This window comes from Takifugu rubripes, chromosome 14 (genome assembly GCF_901000725.2).
Source record: "Takifugu rubripes chromosome 14, fTakRub1.2, whole genome shotgun sequence".
NCBI lineage: Eukaryota > Metazoa > Chordata > Actinopteri > Tetraodontiformes > Tetraodontidae > Takifugu > Takifugu rubripes.
In genome coordinates this window covers 15,482,296-15,502,654 of record NC_042298.1, presented here as the reverse complement: position 1 = coordinate 15,502,654, position 20,359 = coordinate 15,482,296, and the positions used below count along the sequence as shown (strand labels likewise).

Here is a 20,359-nt window from a genome sequence, read left to right as displayed (position 1 = left end):
GGCTGTGTCCCTCTGACAGCAGCCAAAGACTGCAGGAGGTTTCTGCAGACTGGATGAAGCTCCAGAACTGGTTCACGGTGTCCCGACGTCAACTGTTCAGCCAGTGGAGACGAAGGTCAGCAGTTAATCCTGGATAAATTCAGTTTTTCCCAGAAGCTAATTAGCATGTGTGATAAGGCAAGCTGTAAGGAAGGGGAGAGTCTCGGGGGACCTCGGTGATACTGGCTGGGCTACGGTGGGTCATAATGGTGGAAAGCAGAACCGGTTGGCAGCATTTAGGAGCCACCAGAGTCTGAGCGGAGGTGCATCTCAGCTGTAATGAAATAGATTCTAATCCCGCCGCCTGTGTTCCGCCCTTTCAAAAGATCCTTACATTATGATTATTATTATTATAATACTCTCGCAGAGTCAAATTCAAGCCACAAATATTCAGCAGACTTTTTCCATTTTCTCTATAATTCAGAAGGAAAACTGCAGGTGACAGAATCCCAAAGCTGCAGCAGTGACACAGCTCACGAATGCATCGGAATATCGCTGCCTCAGGCTCGACAGTGCACGCTTCAGTCCAGTTTTCTGTCCTGTATTCCACTTCTTGAGGACCTTGGTGGGATTTAAGAACTTTTCACCAAACAAAGTTGCTACGACAACCAGCTTCATAAATCTTAAGGAATGAGAAGCGACACTCGGCTGAATTAGTGCTCGTCAGGGTTAGACCTGGACACCAGTCCTGAAGGATTCCCAGAGGTTTTAAAAGCTTCAACACATCCGCCTGTGGCTCCGAGGGCAATTCCAGACCTTCACTTTCACATTCCAACCACTGAACAGTCTAATTGTACAGCCTAATTCATCTAAACAGGCCCTGCAGGTGTGATGTGGTGTATCGGCGATAGAGACACGCAATCATTTCTCAGTGACCCTGCTGGAAATTGCTGATTAAATTCTCACATCCATCTTTTTGGAAAATGGGGTTTCTGTCAGCAGCACAATAAACTCTCATTTGCGCCGCTGCCGGTCCCCCTGGCTGGTCTCGGTCTGCGCTCCGGCGATGACGGTGACCTCCGGGCCGAGCAGAGTCGCAGGATATGAGCTTCACCCTCGTTAGCGCTCTCTGTTTGCTGGCCGACTGGACGCAGGAAACGGAGCGAGGAGAAGATGACAATTTCCAATTTGTCTCACTTCCTTTGTCTTGTTCATCCTGACAAACACGTAAGTTGTTGGTATTTTAGGCTTATTGGGGAAGTGTGACAACACTCCCGCGACACATAAGAATAAGCTATAGAAATAATCACGTTGGCCACAAATTTCCCAGTTAGCCAGCTAATTTAAGGTTTTCCTGGATGAGGTTCAATTGCTATGTAAAACACCCAAGAGGCGGATTTCAGCTGACGTCGTTTCCAGAAGGTCAGTCCAGTCGGAGACGAACGTGACGACACCAAATCTGCGTAGCGGTGGCACCAGGTGCTCAGAGCCTCAGGGCTCCGCTTGAGGCTCTGAGCACCAACATGATCACCAACATTCATGAAAACATCACCTATAGTTGCAACGTCTTGAAACCAGTGCTGCTAAACAGGCCAGCAGGGATTGGGCTTCTGCTAGCAGGCAGAAACCTCTGCAGGATCCCCCTCAGCTGCAGAGCTCTGACGTTCCCCTCCGGGTTCCTCTGCACACCTGAGAACGGCAGGTTTCCTCCAGGGGCCACACAAGCTGCGGTTGATTATTAATCATTTCTCTAAATGCAATATGTGGTCAGAGCACGCAAACAAGAGCAAACCGCAGCCGCGCATCAGATGGATCATTTTAATTAAAGTGGTTCAGCAACAGCAGCACCTCTGGCAGCACTGGAGCTGCTAATTTGTTATGAACCAGTGCAGGTTTCCTCCAGGCCGGCAGCGATTGGGGTTATTTTCTAACTGCTGGAAGTGGCTGTGGAGATGGTAGTCTGTCATTTTTATATTTTTCAGCTTCTCTTTTTGTAGGTTTCCAGACATTTGGCCTTTTCTGAGATGGAATCCCGGGAATCAGCCAGCACGAGTCGGCCCAGATCAAACATTTTATTTTTACCATCAGCACGTCCTGCTGAGACCGACGACCATGTGGTGGCAGCAACTTTGGCTTCACACTGACATCACCAACAGCACCGCCTTTCCAAATGTTCTGTGGGTTGAAAAACAGAATCTGACACCCCCACGGGGCTCTGATCTCTGGGTTGATCGCCCTTTATCGCCTCGGCCGCCTGTCTGCGGCAGAGCTGCAGTAAAAATCCCGCCAGTTTTATTGGTTTTATTTGAGGATTGTGAACGTAACATTCAGAAATGAGATGTCATGTTTATAGATGGGAAAGGGTTTTGTTGGACTTGGTGACAGCAGGATGTATCCATCATTATTTCAATGTTCCGCCTCAGTTATTTTTTTAATCCCATGAATAAATGCAACACTGGAGTTCTTCATTTCGCTTTAAGCAGATGAATGTAGGACCAAAAGGAATAAACGCTCTGGACTGAAGGGGAGCGCCGTGCACGCTGTGACAGTCTTCCTGCTGTCTCAAAGGGCAACAGCGAGAGGGGGTTAAAAGGATGAAGAGGACTGGACGGACGGGCGCGTGCAAAGTTTTCCAGCTTTCTTTTCTCTCAGAACTTTTCCAAAGCTATTCTGGGAAAATCTGCCAGCTCAGTCTGTGAAGGTCTTTGTTTTGGTTCCTGTTCTGAGCCGAGCCGACTGGAGCCTCCCATGTGGCTTCTTCAGACGTTGTGATCCTCCACAACATCACAGCCTGTCAGCAAGATGCTGCAGTGTTAAAAGAACGAGGGTTGAATACGAGGGTGCAAGTTTCATTTATTCTCTTTAAAATGAGAAGTGTGATAGCTTTTAAGGAGCTGCATGTCCTTCATTTGTAATGTTGCCAGCAAAAATACGTTGTAATTCCAAACAGTTGGCCAATATTCAGACATCTGCAGGCACGCAGACTAACGTGCTTTATCCTTGGTAATCAGTTCTGGATGCTAAAGTAATGACTCATACGGAAGCAACATTAAGAGCCAGGCGCAGCTTTTCTCCATTAGCCTTTCTTCTAACACAAGAGGAGAATAACTTGGTAATTACTTCCAGTAAATAATTTCATTAGACAATGACATCATTTGGGTTTAATATTCTGAATTGTGATGGCAGATTTTTCTGCAGGTTATGGAAGACTAGAGGCTTTCAGCCACCCGCGACTCCTGTTTGCTTTACAGTCACAACCAAACATTTGGGAAGTGGGAGATGAGTCAGATTCTTCTCAAACTGGGACTCCTGGATTACCGTCTTCACTCCTGCTGTCATGAGAAGTTGCACGGGGAGAAGAGCCCTGCTGAGAATCAGCGCCATCCATCTGCCTGCTCGCTCGTCCATGCTGGGGACGCTCCCTGCAGACTGGACCGTTCCCACAGTAACCAGTGACCAGTCAACAACCCAACACCAGGACCCAACACCAGGACCCACCACAGACCGAGTGGTGCCGGTTCTGCTCCCTTCTTCTTCCCCTCTGTGCCACACCCACTCGTGCGAGACTCGAGGGTGAAAAGTGGCTCTTTATTTGTTGGTAGACGAAGGTGAGAAGACCTGAGAGGAAGCAGAAGGATCCTGTTCTTGTTTATTGAGCTTTTTATAGAAAAACGTTAAAATGGCTGCCAAGAAAAAGATGGATAAAGCGACCGAAGCGGTTGATTTCAGATATTTAGCATCGTGAGAACTCTGGTGTGATCATATCTCCACCATTTGCTAGTTTGAAATCAAAGTGAAGGAGAATTCCTATAGAGCTGGAACTTTCAGAGACTTTCGTATCTTTCCTGAATTTCTCCCCTTGAGGAACGTCATGGATCGTTCCATTGTACCTATTCTGGACCCAAGATGTCTGAACGTTAAACTGTCCGTTATTTATCCACTAAACTATGTTCCCGCCTGATGGGGGGTTCAGCTCCACCATCACAGCAGCACAGCAGCACAGCTCCCAGCATGGATCCTGATCTCTCACCACTCTTCCCTCAATCACTCGGCCGGGAGAAAATGTTTTTGCCCCTTAATGAAATGATTGTCAGTGTGATTTATTCTGGACGGAGCCTCCATCCGTCTGTCAGGAGCGTCATGATCAGTCTAGTCACAGGTTATTTCTGACATGTATGAAGGGCTGATTTGAATATGAATGCAACACTTGATAGATTTCAATGAGACTCATTAAAACGAGGCCGTTTAGGATGCAGCCGTTCAGAGGAAATCAAACCTAACAAAACATTGTTTTCAATAAAGGATCTGCTGACGGGAGCCACTGAAGTGTGGTGGTGCGTTCACTTGCAGTCAGTCGTGCTCTGCGAACTCTTCTGTGGGATTAGAACATCCTCCTGAAGGTTAGGGAGCGCTACGTCTTCTTTTTGATGACAAAGCACCGTCCTAAAATTAATGACATTCATTTTGCGTCAAAACAATTTGAATTAATTAACACACCCTTTTCCTTGGTGCTACTCTAAATACATTTTTGGTACAATGTTTTTGCTAAATATTAAAGGGCTGCATGAAAATATGCTTGTGTGAATCAAGCGGTCTGCTTTCGCTCTTGTTCATGAGGACAGATGACCTTACAGGCTGCCAGCCGCTCATTAGAGCTGATAACCGTTCACACGATTGTGCATCGGGAACCCAGACTGGGCATTCAAGGACACATCGACAGGCAGACTGAGGGAACGGCCTTCTGATCAATGGAGGGACAGCTTCCCCAGGAGGTCACCGTGCCAGGCCACCGCTAGTTGATTAGCATCTTTATACTGGAGGCTTTTGTAACATTTTCCATGTTAACGAGGGCATCAAAGCCGTCAGTCATTAGCTGATAGGATCAACTCCATTATTAAAGCAGAAAGACCGGGTCCTGACTTGCCCCATTTTATTCTCCAAATCTTTGGACGGCGCTGCTGTCGTTCTTTTAACTTACAACCATCCTTTTTTGGTGGATAACCACAAAGGGATTATTATTTGCTGATGTGGCTGCAGGATCGTTTTGGTTTAAATAAACCAGGAATGGCCGTAGTCAAGTCACGGTGGCTACAATCCAGACACGTTCGATCGTGCTGACGCTAAGGATAAAGCCCCTCTTTGGTTCCGCCTGTGTTCTAAAGGCTGGAGGTTTGTAGCTCATTGGTGCCATTTGGTGACCCAGTCGACCAATTTGATTTTATTATGAAAAGAGAGACGAGCACTACAGGGCAGCAATTAATGGTGCACAATTTAATAACGTAGACTTGGCTGTTGTAAGCTTATAATAATAATAAAGCTTCAATTCCTTCAGGTTTTCACATAATAAAAAAGCAACAGCACCAGAGGGAGGGACACAGCAGGTGTATCTCTGTAATTATGGCGGCAGCGTGTCAGCGTTGGCTGCTGGCAGATTATGGAAGTCAAGACTTTTTTTTTTTTTGCTTACGGCTGTTAAAATATTCATAAAATCGACTCATCATAAAAGTGACTCATCACTTAAGCACCATGTACAGCAGCCAGTCGGACCCATGAACATCACATTACTCCTGCATTGACCTGCACTATTCCTTACCATTTATGTATATATTGTATATATGTCTGATTTTATTTTATTTATCTTATTCTAGTGTTGTCTTCTTTATGTTGAATGTCGCAGCGTCACACCAAGACAAATTCCTAGCTTGTGTAATACTGTGTATTACATGAACAATGGCAATAAATCTGATTCAATTCTGATTCAATTCAATATAGTAAAGTTGGCCATTTAAGATGAATCAGGATTCCTTCCAGATTATTGAAGACTGAGCAGAGTCCAGAGGAGGAACTTTTGGACATCCAAAGGCTTGTTGAGCCATTCCCATCTAAACTGGACCAACAGTGATGCTTCTGGACCTGCTTGTGCTGCGTTAATGGAAGACAGACGTGCAGGAAACCACCGTTTTACCTCACCCTCCACCCTTAGGTTAAATTGTTAAATTCATCCTCCGGGGGGGGGGGGCAAAAACGGACTTGCTGCTCATCAGCCTCTCAGGGGAATCAGAGCAAAATATCAATAGCCTGATGGGAGCCCCTCGTGGTGATTTACAGGCCGCCCCGCACAAATGAGTGTCGGCTGCCCAGAGGGGATCCAGCGCTCATCAGCGAGTCCGTGCAGGCATTAATGTTCCCGCTTCACATGTAGACACAAGCGGTCAACTGCTGCCAGCATAGCGCTCTAAATTGGGCCTGGGCCGCATTAACGAGGTGTTGGGGGAGTGTGTGCATGTGAGCAAAGTGTTTTTCTGCCCTTGTTCTGCTCAGTCTTCACAGGAAGAGCCTGCCCACGAAGCTGCTGCCTGAGCCACTGAGGGTCCAGGAACATCTCAAATGGCTGACATTAAATGTAGACAATGGTGAGTTCAGGATCAGCGGGAAGGCCCACGCGGTGCCGCCGTCTGCTGCTTATAGGGAAACTGTCTTTCCACCACCATCACGAGCATTGTTGCTTCACAAATATGGTAAACTACAAGCGGGCCTGGCCATTTGAGCCTCAGGGTTTGTATGTGGTTGTTGTTTGACGCCTTAACTGTGGTTTCTGGGAAGTAGAGGCGCAGCTATGACATCACTGTGTGGCGTCCAGGGTACCGCCTGAGCAAAAACAGCACGTGCATTCATCAACACCCACAACACGGCTGGTGCTTTCAGTGCTCCGGCGCTGCAGGTTCTGTGAATTCAAACACTGCTGATCAGTGATTGATCAGTAGATTAATCACAATCAGATGAATTCAAAGTCTCATCGGCAGCACAATTCAGCCATGGCAGCAACAGCCTTAGAAAAATCACTTAATGAGAGTTAATATTGATTCCAGCTCTGATCAATAGTCATCTCAGAGGATGATGGAGAGGACCCACGGGGGCGTGTGGGTGGACGCCGATGACCCCCCCCCCCCCCCCCCCCCCCCCAGCAGCAGCTCTGCCCTGTGGCAGCAGGCGAGCGTGATGGACATCGATGACGAACCATTTGTGACTGAAACAAAGCAGAGAGTGAGATGAAATAATGACCCGAACTCTCCCCGTGTCACACCAGCCATGGAGACGTATCGAGTTCCTGCAACAGCAGAACAGCAAACACTTTGTTTTCTAACCGTTTCACAGGAAAAGCGGGAGCGGGGGGGCGCTGCTTTGGACCCGAGACGGAAGGTCTGAACAATTACTGCAGATGTGATGAGGCCAAGCAGGAGATGGGCAGATCCGTTTCTGCACGCCAGAGATGGGAAAGATGAGAAAGGGAACAAACAGGAGCAAAATCAGATGAAGAGTAATTGTCAGAATCTCTCTTTTCCACTATTGTTGAACTGTTGCTCCCGTTTAAGTTTAGATGGAAGACAACAAACAGTCATAGTGACTTGTTTCTATGGAAACTCTGTAGCAGCACAGTCCTGCAGTGATTCATGCAGGTTTAGGAAGACAACATAAACATCAGTGGTATTCCACAGATTAATGATGGGATGTGGACAAAGAAGAATTCCATGAAAACCCTTTGATCTTCTTTTAAACTAGTCATATTGATGTAGGTGATTTTTTTTTTTTAATGACTGCATGTGCAGCTGTGCTTTTTTAAAATGTCCCTGCAAAATCCTGCAGCGCTGTTAAAGTTCTCAGAATCCTCATCTCTTATAGCAACGTGTTTGTTTTTAACAAGAACATCCAGGGGATCTTTTTTTTCCAAACAAGTGCCAACAGATTTAAATTCCAGTCTTGGTTTGCATGTGCATTAGTTGTTGAGAATATTTAATGTTGGTGGAAACGTGGCTGAGAAGCATCCGGGTCAGGCTGGCTCACAGGGCAACAGCAGCTTCTGACCCTTTGACCTTGGAATTCCATTTTACAGCTGATGTATAGTGACACTGGACGATGTGCATCTTTCAGGACGTGGTCTCGCTCACATTTACTCGTCCTTTTCCACCTCTAATCTGCACTGGAGAAGTGAAGCTGTAGCAGACAAGAGGGCGGGTTGTAGGAGGGAGCAGGAGCCACCATCAGGGCACCTTCTCTATCTCTCCCTGTCGGTCAGGAGGACGTGAGCGGGACGTTTCCCTCCACGTGACTCCATCACGGTGTGTTGTGCAGCTTCACTCTACGTAAACCCCCACTATCATCACCACCCACTTCAACTCCTCTCTCTCTCTCTCTCTCACACACACACATCGCGTGAGTGCGTGTGTATGTGCGTGCAGGAAGACGAAGAGGCAGGCAGGAGGAGGCACCAAGGACAACCTTTTTATCCAGCCCCGGGAGCCGGAGATGCACGGGACTCGTCCCAGTTAGACCATCCCACGCCTGCGCCGCCCGCTGTAGGATAACTCTGAAGATTTGCTCCACTTTCGTCTTGTTCGACGTGCGTGTGCGACGCGGACATCCTCCAGGACGCCGGCCGAGGTAAAGCAGCCGTCCTGGCGGCCGCGCGTACATCCTCGCCTCGGACCGCGCTCCGCTCGGCGGTGGTGCTGAATGTCCGGAGCCAGGAAGTGCATGTGCCGCCGCGCGTCCTCGCCGTCGCCGCGTCTCATTTGCTTCCCGAAACGTTTTCCGCGCTGGTGCTGAGCCGTAAATACGCTTCCACCATCGCGCCTTTAGGGGGGGGGGGCGCAAATGTTCGTGAATGGAAAGTTTTACTACACGATTCGTGCGTGATGAAACACTTGTCCTACCAGGTTGAGCACTTCCTGGGGGGTCATGTGTCTGCAGGCGGAACAGTTACATCTCCGAGACAAAGACGAGATGCTGATTCTGCTGGATGCGCGTCTCGGTGCGTTTGAACCACACTGACCTTGGTGTCCTTCATTTGACGCATTGTGGAAACGTGAAACGCGCACGTCTTTTGTCCGCGCCACTTCTCTGGAAATCATCGAGTTTATATTGACCGCCATCTGTTACCCGCGTAGAAACAAGCACACATCTCATTTCATCTCCGATATGAAATTACGGCTAATCCAAGTTGACATTTTGTCATTTTCCTCACTCAGATTTGGACGTCACCATTTTCTTTACACTTGAATGTAACATCGCTCATTAAGGAGAAGAGGGGGAATTAAAAGCCATCATCATGAATTTCGTTATGAAACAAGCTTTGGGAGGTAAGACGACCTTTCTTACTCCCCTTTTCCCAGAGGTGCAAATGCGTGTGTTTGTTTTCTTCCACAAGTGCCCGTGCGACTTGATCGCTTTATCTAACGCTCGCCTCACTTCTGCACTTGAGTTATTTCTCCACATGCTGCAGCCGCCTCATCGGGCGCAGCTCACTGTAACAGGCTGGTGGCGAGCTGAGGCAGCCAAAAGGGCTTTTCATGTTCCAGTGAACACCACCTGCTTACAAAAACAGCTCAGGCTTTGTCTCTGCTCCACACCAGGACCCAGGTACTGACATGTATGAGAAGCAGCTGACCAAGTAGTCGTCTTGGACTTGATGCACGTCTGAACTGATATTTTGAAAAGTGAGAGGACGTGCACCGCTGCCATGATGTTGCTCCTCTGCTGCAGTCCGAATAGAATATTCAAGCATTGAGGTCAGCATGAACGATCTCAGCTCAGTTGGATTAGAAATTCATGGCACCTTCACACATCTGGACGCTACAATCTTCTGGTTTTAACTGGATTTGGTGTACGTCACCAGCCTACCGCGAGGGGCGCCTTGCTTGTACCAGACTGGACCTGTTTGCTTTCAGAATTGACATCATCTTTCCTTCCTGGCAAAGATTCAACTGCATACATGAAACAGCACACAGATTTAGAGACCTCAGCATCGGAGAGTTGCTGCGGGTCCGTCGGCTGTGCATCTGTGATGCTGATCTGGTTCACCACGGGGTGGACAGGGGTGGGCGTGGTCCACAGCAATAATAAAGGGGCCCAAAGTGTGCCAATAAGACACTATCCCAGTTTGATGACACCACCAGCCTGAACTGTTGAGAGCAGGCGGGGTGGATCATGTTGCAGCAGAAATTCCACCTCATCCAGCAGTGCACCGCGTGCCCAGGTCGCTTTGGTCAACCTCTGTTGGCGTTCCTGTTCTGAGCTGCGCAGAGTTGCTCCTGGTGTGGTCTTGAGACCATCTAAAAGGCGTGGAACATTTTCTGACATCAGGAAATTTAAGCTTTGGCACAAATGGATCTTCCAAACGCAAATGAACTACAAAGTGTCTTAAGGACAGTGGAGTCAGTGTTCTCCGGTGACCATCACAGGTCAGGTAGTTCAACACAGGAAATCTGTAGCTCCATCTCAAAAAGAGAGCAATTTGGCCATCCGACAGTTACACTGATTCTGTCTGGAAAGGGCCAAAATACCAGCAACAAGGCAAGATGTGGCAGGAAAAACAGTTTCTTGTCTTCAGCTTTGGAGATTTTACAATATATTGCTTTTATAATGCATCTACTTATGGTCCAGTGAGAAGAAACCATTCAAAATACATCTTGAGGTGGTTATTTCTGAAACACACCTGTGTAGGTGCTCTGTGGAGAAACCCTTGCTCCATCTGCTAAGAGCACGCAACTTATCCTCCGTGCACTGAAAACTCATTGCTCCTTAAGAAAAAGTTGGGTGGTTTCCTTTGTGTAACTTCTCCAATTCCCATGATTGTCATGAGTTTGTAGTGAGCCCAAACATGGGACCCCGCAGCAGTGAACACACAAACACACCATTAAACCATGGAAATATCGTCCAAAGGCAACAATAGAGGTTTATTCATAGTACTCGAATAATTGTTAACAGGCAAGTGAAAAGTACAGCGAACCAGCTCACATTTGAATTACTGACAATTGTTCATCTCATTTTGGAAGTGTCAATTTCCCATTTTCTTGCAGGGAAATTTTACGACAGCAGAGAGGAATGTTTCTTTCTTGGGAGGTGTCATCAGTCTCTCTCTGATGAGGGAGGTGATCAGTTCGATTATGATCGGGTCCAGCGTGGCCATTAAATATAGCAAGTCCAGAGATCCAACCTGTTGGCAGATGCACTTGTGAATTTTCCCTTTCAGGTTCTTGAAGGATGATTGGGTGATGTACATCTTTTCTTTCTGAACCTTCACCCACACTCCTTCAAAGATCTTGCTGCTGAATTTGTGCTTGCCCTCAACTATCACCCCTGCTTCATTGCAGATGTGGAAGACCACCATGTCGATGAAAGAGCTGATGTAGGTCTTCTTCAGCTGAGTCTCCACCACTAGATTAACTCCTGTCCCTTTTTTTGAAGTTGCTTCTCCTGCAGTGCCGACCTTTGAAACACCTTTGCATCCGATCTCCTCTGGCTCGGTACTTCCTGTAAAAGGTTTCTCTGTGTGCCCGACAATGCTCGTGGTAGATGGCATTGGAAGAATTCCTTGTTCTGGAAGATCAGAAATAATGGGACACGTTTCTGGTTCCAACCTGTGGAGGTTCAGTCTGTCACAGAGTATCTTTGTCCGAGCTTTCATGAACCATTTCATCATGCTGATGCAGAGCTTTGATTGCTTCCATATGTCACTATACAAGTTATATCTTCTGAAAGAACTAGTGGCTCTTTCAGGTTCTGGAACGTCCTGGACGACATTTTGGTAAATTAAATCAGTCAGGCCTCTGGTTAAATCTAGGATATTATGTCTGGACGTGTGTTGGAATATAGCTACGACGCCGTTCTCATTTTTAACTTCTTCGTCCGTCGCATTCACAAACTCGGGGGTGAGACTATCAATGATGGACTCCACCATCTCATAGCTCTCTTCTGTGGTGTCCTGAGGGTGCTTCTTCCTCACATTGGCCAACAGGCGGCACAGCCACACTCTGAGGAACCCCGTGGAAAAAAAGGATTTGACTTTCTTTTTCAAAGCCTGAAAAGGCTTTTTCCTCTTCTCGGACAGTATGGTAGTGATTTCATCAAGCACACTCTGGATTTCCACGGAGCTTTCAGACTGCAGCTTTTTGTATTCACCAACAGTGATGTCTTCCAACAAAGTGGAGCTGATGTCACTCCAGTCCTTCTTGATTACCTCCTGAACTGACTCTGGTGACACGTACTGAGGTAAGCAAATGTCTTCTTGGCTGTCTAGAGGTTCTCCCTCAACAACACCAGATGCCAGCGACTCACCGTCCTCGTGCCTCTTTTGATACCAGTCTTTAAAACGAAGCCCGCCGGCCTTGATCTTGTCGCCAAATTTTCGAAACAGTTCAATAGTAACGTTGACGATTGCGTTGAGTCTTTCAGGTTGGATGATGTATGTGTTCTCTGTGTACTCCTCAGTAATGGACAACGTTACAATCTCTTCAGTCTCTTTCTGAATCATATCTGCCAGGCTGCCTAAACTATCGTCATCTTGGTCCTTAAGACCAAGAGATTCACCAATGGTCTGTGAGAGGTCCGTATGAAGAGTGGACATTCTATTTTCACAACTAGGTGCATTTCCACATCCGACGCTCATCAACAAAAACTCACTGACGTTATGTATAACACCTAAAATGAGTTCTGCCAGTAGAATAGTTGAGGCATGGTCCGGTGAAGTAGAAATCAAAGAGCTCCATTGTTCTACTGTCATCTTTTCAATGAATGACCGAACCAAAGGTTTAACAACATTGCGAAGCTTTTCTGTCGTCATTGTAGAAACAAAATTGGAAATATGACGAATGCTAATTGAAACAACTCAAGCTGAGCAATATATAGTTTACAATCAAGGTTTATTTAAGTACGTTTTTTTAAGTTTGTATTTCAAAGCAAAATTTACGTTTACGCTTGAAAGTAGTTTGAAAGTTCAAAGCCAGCTCTCTGCAGACATTTGAATTTTGCAGGCTTTGGTGATTTCTTTCAAGCACTTTGTACAGAAAGTATGGAAATCAAAGGGCTTCAGTTTGGTATGCTACCCTCACATCAGCTAAAATGGTGGTCCCCATGTGTATAGCATTGGAGCTCAGTCACGCCAAATACATCTGACTGCCCAAGTTTAGGGTTTAACTTAGGAACTCCATTTTTTCTGCATTCCTGGGAACAATCTTCTGTTGAGATGAGAGCAGCCAGCAAAGCCGATCTTCAGTGTACCTTCTCCACCCAACACTGGCTTCTAACCATCTAAAGAAGGCGATCCATAAAGTGAGGAGATAGTCCCAGGAATGAATCAGACCTCGAAAACGCTTAAGAATTCAAAGGAAGCTCAAGAAATCCACCCCTCAAATGCTGCACCTTCTACATGCCTGACTATAGCGGTACAGGGACCTTGCATCGATCACTACTTCCTGAGAAGCACCGAGATGGAAAACGGTTCATAGAGGACGCAAGCACATTGGGGCATCATTCGCCTTGGAATAAAGGTGGAAGCTGCCATTAACTGGTCAATCCTGAGGGAAAAGTGTGACAATCAATTCGAAAGATCCTTTCAAGTTTTGAGGGGGTCTTTGAACTCCTACCAATAAAGGAGATCTTGAAGCCCACCTGTTGCAATGGTATATATGGAGAAAGGAAGGGGCTGCAGCTGTGGGGAAGGGGGGTGGGGGGGTGCAGGCGGTCCCTAAGGCGGTGCTGTAGACCTATCCACTGAAGTACCGGAGGAAGAGGAGGGGGTCCACCTAATGACCCCAATGATTTTGTGGCCCCTTCAACTATCCCAGGAACACAATTGTGAGGGATACAACTCCTGATAATGCTTCATGTCCCATCAGCATTCCTCTTTCAATTACACTCACAAACCAACACAAACATATACACAGGAACATATTTGTCCTATCAAGAACTTTCTTTTATAGCTATGGATCAAGCACCCATCTTGTGTTTTAAGAAATTCATTTATACTGCAAACAAATTAAAGTGCAGAGATGTGTGCAGCAATAATTTAATTTTGACCAACAGTAAAAAGTTATTTTTCAAACTTTAAATTCTGGTGCTTCAATAAATTTTAATAAAGTTTGCCTATTAAAATGAGCCAGCACTGCAGCGAGAACGCACCTGCCAGCTTGCGTGCGCCCCCTTGAGTTGAGGCAGAGTACTGCCTGCCTCATCTGCTGACTTTTCTCTGCACTTTATTGTGCGGTCAGCAGGAATAGTTGTCTCACACGTGCATAAAAGACATTAAAGATTGCAGAATGCCATGATGTATAACGACTATTTCTGTAAAGTTCATATTAGCGATATGCTGAGGAACCAAAACTGGCACACGTCATGCAACCCAGTTTGTGTTGGACCCTGCAGTCAGACGTGAGCCACAGTTCGCCCCTGCCTCACCCAGGGTTTCTGCCCTGGATTGGATCGGAAAAACTCAAATTCGGCAATTTTTACTCAATAAAATGGCAGAAATGTGTAGTCATACTCCAAATGTAACACATATCAGTGGAAAATATTATTATTTATTTATGTACACTTTCTTTTTTCTGGCACTGCCTCGACGTATTGGGCACCCCTGCGTTAAATAGTCTGTTTGGCCTGTAAATCACCTGTCGCCAGGGCTGCAGGTGATTTGGGACAAACTTGTTACTGGAGGCGAATGAGCATATTGACTGTACTGACATGCGCTGATGACCTCATTGCACAGAGATTTGGCAATTAACTCTTTAAATAAACAATTTTTTGCTCATAACAGAAAGTAACGGGACGCCTGGCATCAACATGACATTTAGGACCAGCTGTGACTGTGCATGTGCAGTGTATTGTATGCTGTTACTTCCTGTTCTCTGGTCACATGGTCTCTGAGGAACTCATAATAATGCAACAGAATTATTTTATAGGATTAATTGGAATTGGCTGTGCAGCCCTGCTGCATATATGGGAATGTAGGAATCTCTGACTTCAAAGATGGCTGTTATTTACTGCTCACCAGCTTGGGATCACACAATAAAAACACCATTTTATAAAACTTGATTGATTTTTCCATGGTCTGTAGCAGTTAGCAGCGACTGAAATGAATAAGACATATCTAGATACCATGATGTCGATTCTTTTCAGCCCCCATCAGGATTTTACCTGAGCTGTTTGTGCACGAGGTGGGGGCAGGTCTTTGCGGGCAATTCTTTACACTCGACTGCCTTTCAGCCGGTTTGGCCTGTAAGAATAATGTTTTGTGGCGCATATCAACCAATTTCAGCCAAACTCACAGGAATGAGCCTGGAGGCGACGCAGCGTAATCCTGACGAATTGCTGTCCAGTAATGATGTCTGGCCCATGTTCACATGCTGGCACTGCAGTCGTTTCCTTACCAACATATTGGTGGGAAGAGCACGTGGAAAAAAGAAAATTGCCTTTAAAATCATAGCGCAGTGTTAGAATTGTATTTATAGAAATTAGGTGTTGAATAATCAGAAGATCACAACAAAGGCTGTTTTCTTTTATATTGATTAGTAATGTATTATGTTGTTACAGTGCAATAATAAGTGATCACAGGAAGATTATACCTGTGAACGTGAAGCTGAGCAGCAAATATAAAGGATTTAAGTTTTATTTACAATTCAATACTCTAATAATTAAGGCGTCTGGTTGTGGTTTCTGATCCTCTGTGTGGGCAGGTTTGCTAGTTGTTATTGTGAAAGATATAATACAATAACCCTTTAATTTAAATTTCTAGTGAGGGCGTGTGGGCCAACCTGAACGAAGCTTCTTTCAGGCTTCTCTGGGTTCCTTTACTGGAGTTCCTTAGTACCGGGAACAAGTGTGTTTGTCTTTATCTGGTGACTGCTGGGATAGATGGACGTGACCTAAACGAAGAAAGCCTTTATCTCAGGATCCACAATGAAAAGGCAGGCTTTGTAAAAGCTTGTCGTCAGCTGACTGGAGGCGCACAAGGAAGAAGACAAAAAGCTGATGTATTGGTTTTAGTTGTCATCTTGTTGCAGCAGCTCACCCTGAAGTCTGGGTGTCATCGTTTCTCTTTTGTGTTTGGCTACGCTGACATGATGGTGACCTGCAGGGATCCTCTGACGCGCTGTTAGAGTCTGCGGAGAGCTGCCTAAATGGGAAATGCTTCTCTTGGAACCCTGGTAGGGCAGGTGTGCTCTTTTAAAGCTGCCAGATAAATTACACTTAGATCAATAAAAAAATATTAAAATGTTACCAACATAGAAGATGAACCTGACCCGGCTGCTTAAACAAAGGTGCAATACAAGAAAATGTCACTGTGTGGAAATACTCCGAGCCGAGGAACAGAGAAGACAACCTGATATCCTGGTGGCCCTGGTGGTCCTGGTCATGGAGGCAGTGAAACTCTCTTCTTTCAGCCACTTTAACTTGTATTCCATAGAGAATATTCCAACATTCTCCCACTAGATGAGAGGTTTATTCTCTCAAGGATGTTTTAGGTCTGCCCCAGGGGTCCCCCTGAGGTCTAAAACATGCCCCGGACCAGTCCCCCTCCGGAGTTTGGAGCTTTAGCCAGATATCAGAACCACCTCAGGTAGCGACTCTAAATGCAGCCTAATAGCATGTGGCTGAGCTTAAAGCAGCGTTCAGCAACCCATAATATCAGCCTTTCTCTCTTCTCATAGATTCACTGCTAGCTTTAGATCTTTGTCAGCTAAATTACCTGTTTTCTGCTCAAACAAACCATAAACACAACAGAGGCAGCCTATCTGATGTTCTCCCAACTTGGGAAAAAGCTTCTTGACCATTTCCACTTGGAGGGTTTCTCTATTTTCAACCTTCCTGCTGTGAAACGTGACGGCACACTGCTGAAATCTTTCATCACCATGGCCACCACAAATGGCGTCCCACTGTTTGACAAGTCCCTCTTCTAAAACACGTCTGTAGGAGCTTTTGTAACGAATGATCACGATTGCCACGAGCCTCCTGATTGTAAAAAGCAACACACTCTCCAGACATTCTATACATAATCACAGCAGCTGATTGACATAAAACAGTGTGAGGGGGATTTGCTGCCGAACAGCAGCCTGCTGGCGAGGAATCCCCATGAGGCTGCTGTCATTCCAGACTCACCGTGAAAAGACACCTCATCCGTGTGGAAATTGCCAGAACAGATAAAGAGGGACGAGTCTTTCTGACAAAGACGGAAGCCAGAATGTGTCTTTTTAGAACAGGTGGGTGGATCCAAAATTCTAAAGAATCTTCTAAGCAAATAAGCCAGAACCTGAACACAACCATTTCCCCATCAGTGCTGATAGGGTTGGTAATACTTAAAGCTGCTTTAGTATCATTATATTCTTGATCTGAGGAGTCGCAAGCACCCAAACACACAACCTGCACCACCAGGGAGCAGAGAGAGTGCTGCCCTCTCACGCTCTGACCCAGAAAGCTTTCAAAGGCTGCAGGACATCAATCTATGCTACAGTGGAAGAGACTGAATAGAACACCAGCGTGTGTGTTCTGTTCTGGGGATTTGAAAAACAGCTGCCTATATTATCATTTTGGTTCGGACTCCTTCTCTGTAACAGGTTACGTCCAGGTGACATTTTTCACACTTTGCCGACCCGACCGAGCATTTTCAACAGTAATAAGAGACGCGGTAGGATTCCGGGTGTATTCCTGGGACACGTGTGTGGGTGAAGGGGACCTGACTGCTGCAGTGCTGCCACAGCTTTACAGCAGCTCCTGAAAGATCAGATGCCCTGGAAACTATATGCCGGTGTGGATCCTCCGTGTTTGCTGGCAGCACTCAGATAGCTCATATATCAGTCAGATCGGTGCCAAGAACAACACAAGCTGGCGTTCTTCCAGCCACTGGCAGCCAAATGGGCAGGCCAGATTAAGTGGGGGAATGGAATCGGTGCCCACACTCGCCTGCAATATTGGAGCCTCGACTTTTAATGGCAGCAGTTTTGGGTGTAATTTGTATTTTTTGCGACACCTTTCAAATCCTCTGTACGTTGTGTTTAACCGCGGATTAACTGGGAACACCAGAAACAAGATGAATTACAGTCCCGTAGGAAACATAGTCTGCCTTTACTGATGCTCCCAGCAGGCAGAGAATCACAAACGCTGCTTCAGCACTTCAGAGGAAATGAATGTATCAGGGATGATGGGCTGTCAAGGCTTTTGGGTGATATAAAAGCAGTCGCCATCGAGACAAATTCTGAGTTTGCCTCCTCTGTAGGTCACGTTTACCAAGCTCCTTTCCTTCAGAAATGGCATTTTTATCAGAGGTGGAAACATAAACTCAGCTTTTTAACTGCATCTCTGCAAAGTAAATTCTGGCTTCCGCTGGAATGAGCGCGCACGTGCGATAGACCGATCAACGGAGGACGGTCGCGCACAAGCGATTGCGAATATTAGCATTGTTTATCTGGTTTACATGGTTCACAACAATGTAGCAGAAAAGAACAGAAACAAACTTCAGCTCCATGTCAGAGGCTCCTCAGACAGGTTGGGGGGATCCGGGCTGCAGAACTTTAAAACAAAACCATCTTTCCTTCGTTTATCAATGAAATCACTCGCTCACCTGTGTTAGTTGAGATTTTAGTTGAGACTTTGCCCTAGCACGTCTTAAGCTTAGCTGGGTCTGACGCTAACGTGCACGTACATCTGGAATGGAGTCAAAGCCATTTTGGCAGCGGCAGCTCAGGAAGAGCCATCGATGGCGTCAGCTGCCACCGACAGTCCTGATACGAAGAGACGTGCACACACAGGCGGGAAGCTCCTCACGGCCGCCACTGGCCACTATTGCTGCTCTTCCAAACCTGTGTGTGTGCTGGGAGCTGTGGGAAGAACCTGCACTCATTATGATGAGATGTACACCAATAAACACGTGGGTCCCCTAAATATAGGCAAAAAACAGACGCATTCAGCCACATCCAAAGTGCTCATTAACTTGAAATTGGAGGCTTTTGTTCAGACATGGAGACAGTGATGGACACCACAGATGGGCTCCGTCTCCACCTCTGCAGCGAGGAAATGATTCATCCTGAGTGTTTGCACCCACGTTACACAACAGTGGCGTGACAACCTCTGCCGTGCGTTTATGGCCATTTAACGTCAAAACACACCGTTTACGGTGGGTCAGCAGTCGCACACACACGGAAAAGCTGCGTTATGATAACTTCAGGGACCAGATGAAAAAAAGGAAAACACAACAAGTAAATCAGCCCGAGAAGAAATGACAAAATCTTTGCAAACTTCTCCTTTTTGGTCCAAGAATGTAAAAGAGCATCGTATCTCATTGCCCGTGGACACGCTTCAGCCAGTCGGGCCTCGGTGGTGTGCAGGTCTGCTGTGTTGGTGCTGCTGGTGGGGCTCTGAGCACCGAGAACCTTGCGACTGGCTTATGTCACAGTGACTTGCAGTTATTGTTGCAGAGGCACCGATGCATTAGCAGCTGCCTTGGGGGTGAATCGGGCTTCACTCGCCGGGCGCGTGTGGAGGTCGAGGCGGTCCGAAAGAGAAGCTCGGCTCTGGAGAAGAAGCTGGTCGCTGTGTCTTGATGGCCCTGAAGGAAGAAGGACAAAAAGTCTATGACTTGGGTGGCTGTAGAGGCTGGTGTGTCCACGTTGTTCAGCCTGTCCTGGTGTCGTGCAGTTTCTTGCTCCTTAATACTACCTAGCACACAGGATCATTTTTTTATTGATTTAAAAATGCACATTTCTTTCCAAAGGAACCACTGTTGCCTAAAAATAACCGCCGTGACGTGCAGGTTCTCAGATAACCGCTAATCTTCCACTTGGCTCTGGGATAGGACCCGCTGTGCAGTTCCAAGCGGTGAGAACAGTCTGTATTTCTCTGGCAAGAGCAAAAAGCAGCAGCTGACCTTCACCACACCTTCTTGACTGTCCTCCAAACTGGCCGCCCTCACACGTACGACACCTTCGGCTGTTCTCTGCGTCGACCTCCAATAACTGGAGGATTTAAGTTGCGCTGCACCCACACATGCAAATGCGGTTATAAATGGAGATCGAGTCCATATTAAAATGTATCCTTCCACCTGTTCTTCTGGACTATTAACCTGCAGCTGGTCTCTTTTGTGTATTTGCTACTGAACAACTGCCCTCCAAAATGAATATTCAGTGACATTTATGGTTGCTGCAGTGAAACGAACAGCTCCGATATCATCTCTGCCGCTCTTCTAGTCGGCCAGAAGCTGGTGTGATTGGACCTCCTTCCCTCTCCGGGGTCTAAATCTGTCTCTTATCACCTGGCAAAGGTCATCGGGGCCGACCTGCTAACCACTCATTTACAGATTATCTCTATGTTTCCCACATAGGTTTGTGGGAAACATATGGGTGTTGGCAATGGTCCTCGAACCGTGTGCACAGGTGACACTTGGTGTCCTGTAGCTGATCATCTGCCGAGCATTGAGAACGATCCATGATCCCAAACTCTGCCAAACGTTCTGGGATGTGATCCCTGCATGAGGCGAACCAGGCTGAAAACACACACACACACACACACACACACACACACACACACACACACACACACACACACACACACACACGCA

At 46.6% G+C, this 20,359-nt stretch overlaps 1 protein-coding gene and 1 long non-coding RNA gene across 2 annotated transcripts in view; one reads left to right on the top strand and one right to left on the bottom strand.

The window, feature by feature from the left end:
• Positions 1-8,109: 8,109 nt before the first annotated feature.
• The window catches only part of LOC101078956 (complexin-1-like), a 28,081-nt gene continuing 15,831 nt past the window's right edge, over positions 8,110-20,359 (top strand). The window contains exons 1-2 of the mRNA XM_011619421.2: positions 8,110-8,418; positions 9,006-9,116. Of these exons, the coding sequence (XP_011617723.1) occupies positions 9,086-9,116 (31 nt within the window). The 5' untranslated portion in view covers positions 8,110-8,418; positions 9,006-9,085. The remainder of the gene's footprint in view (positions 8,419-9,005; positions 9,117-20,359) is intronic.
• Positions 15,112-15,905, bottom strand: LOC115252394 (uncharacterized). The gene is made up of 3 exons (XR_003890839.1): positions 15,821-15,905; positions 15,564-15,674; positions 15,112-15,174 (listed from the first exon to the last, which is right to left on the bottom strand). It is a non-coding gene; the product is annotated as an uncharacterized lncRNA (long non-coding RNA).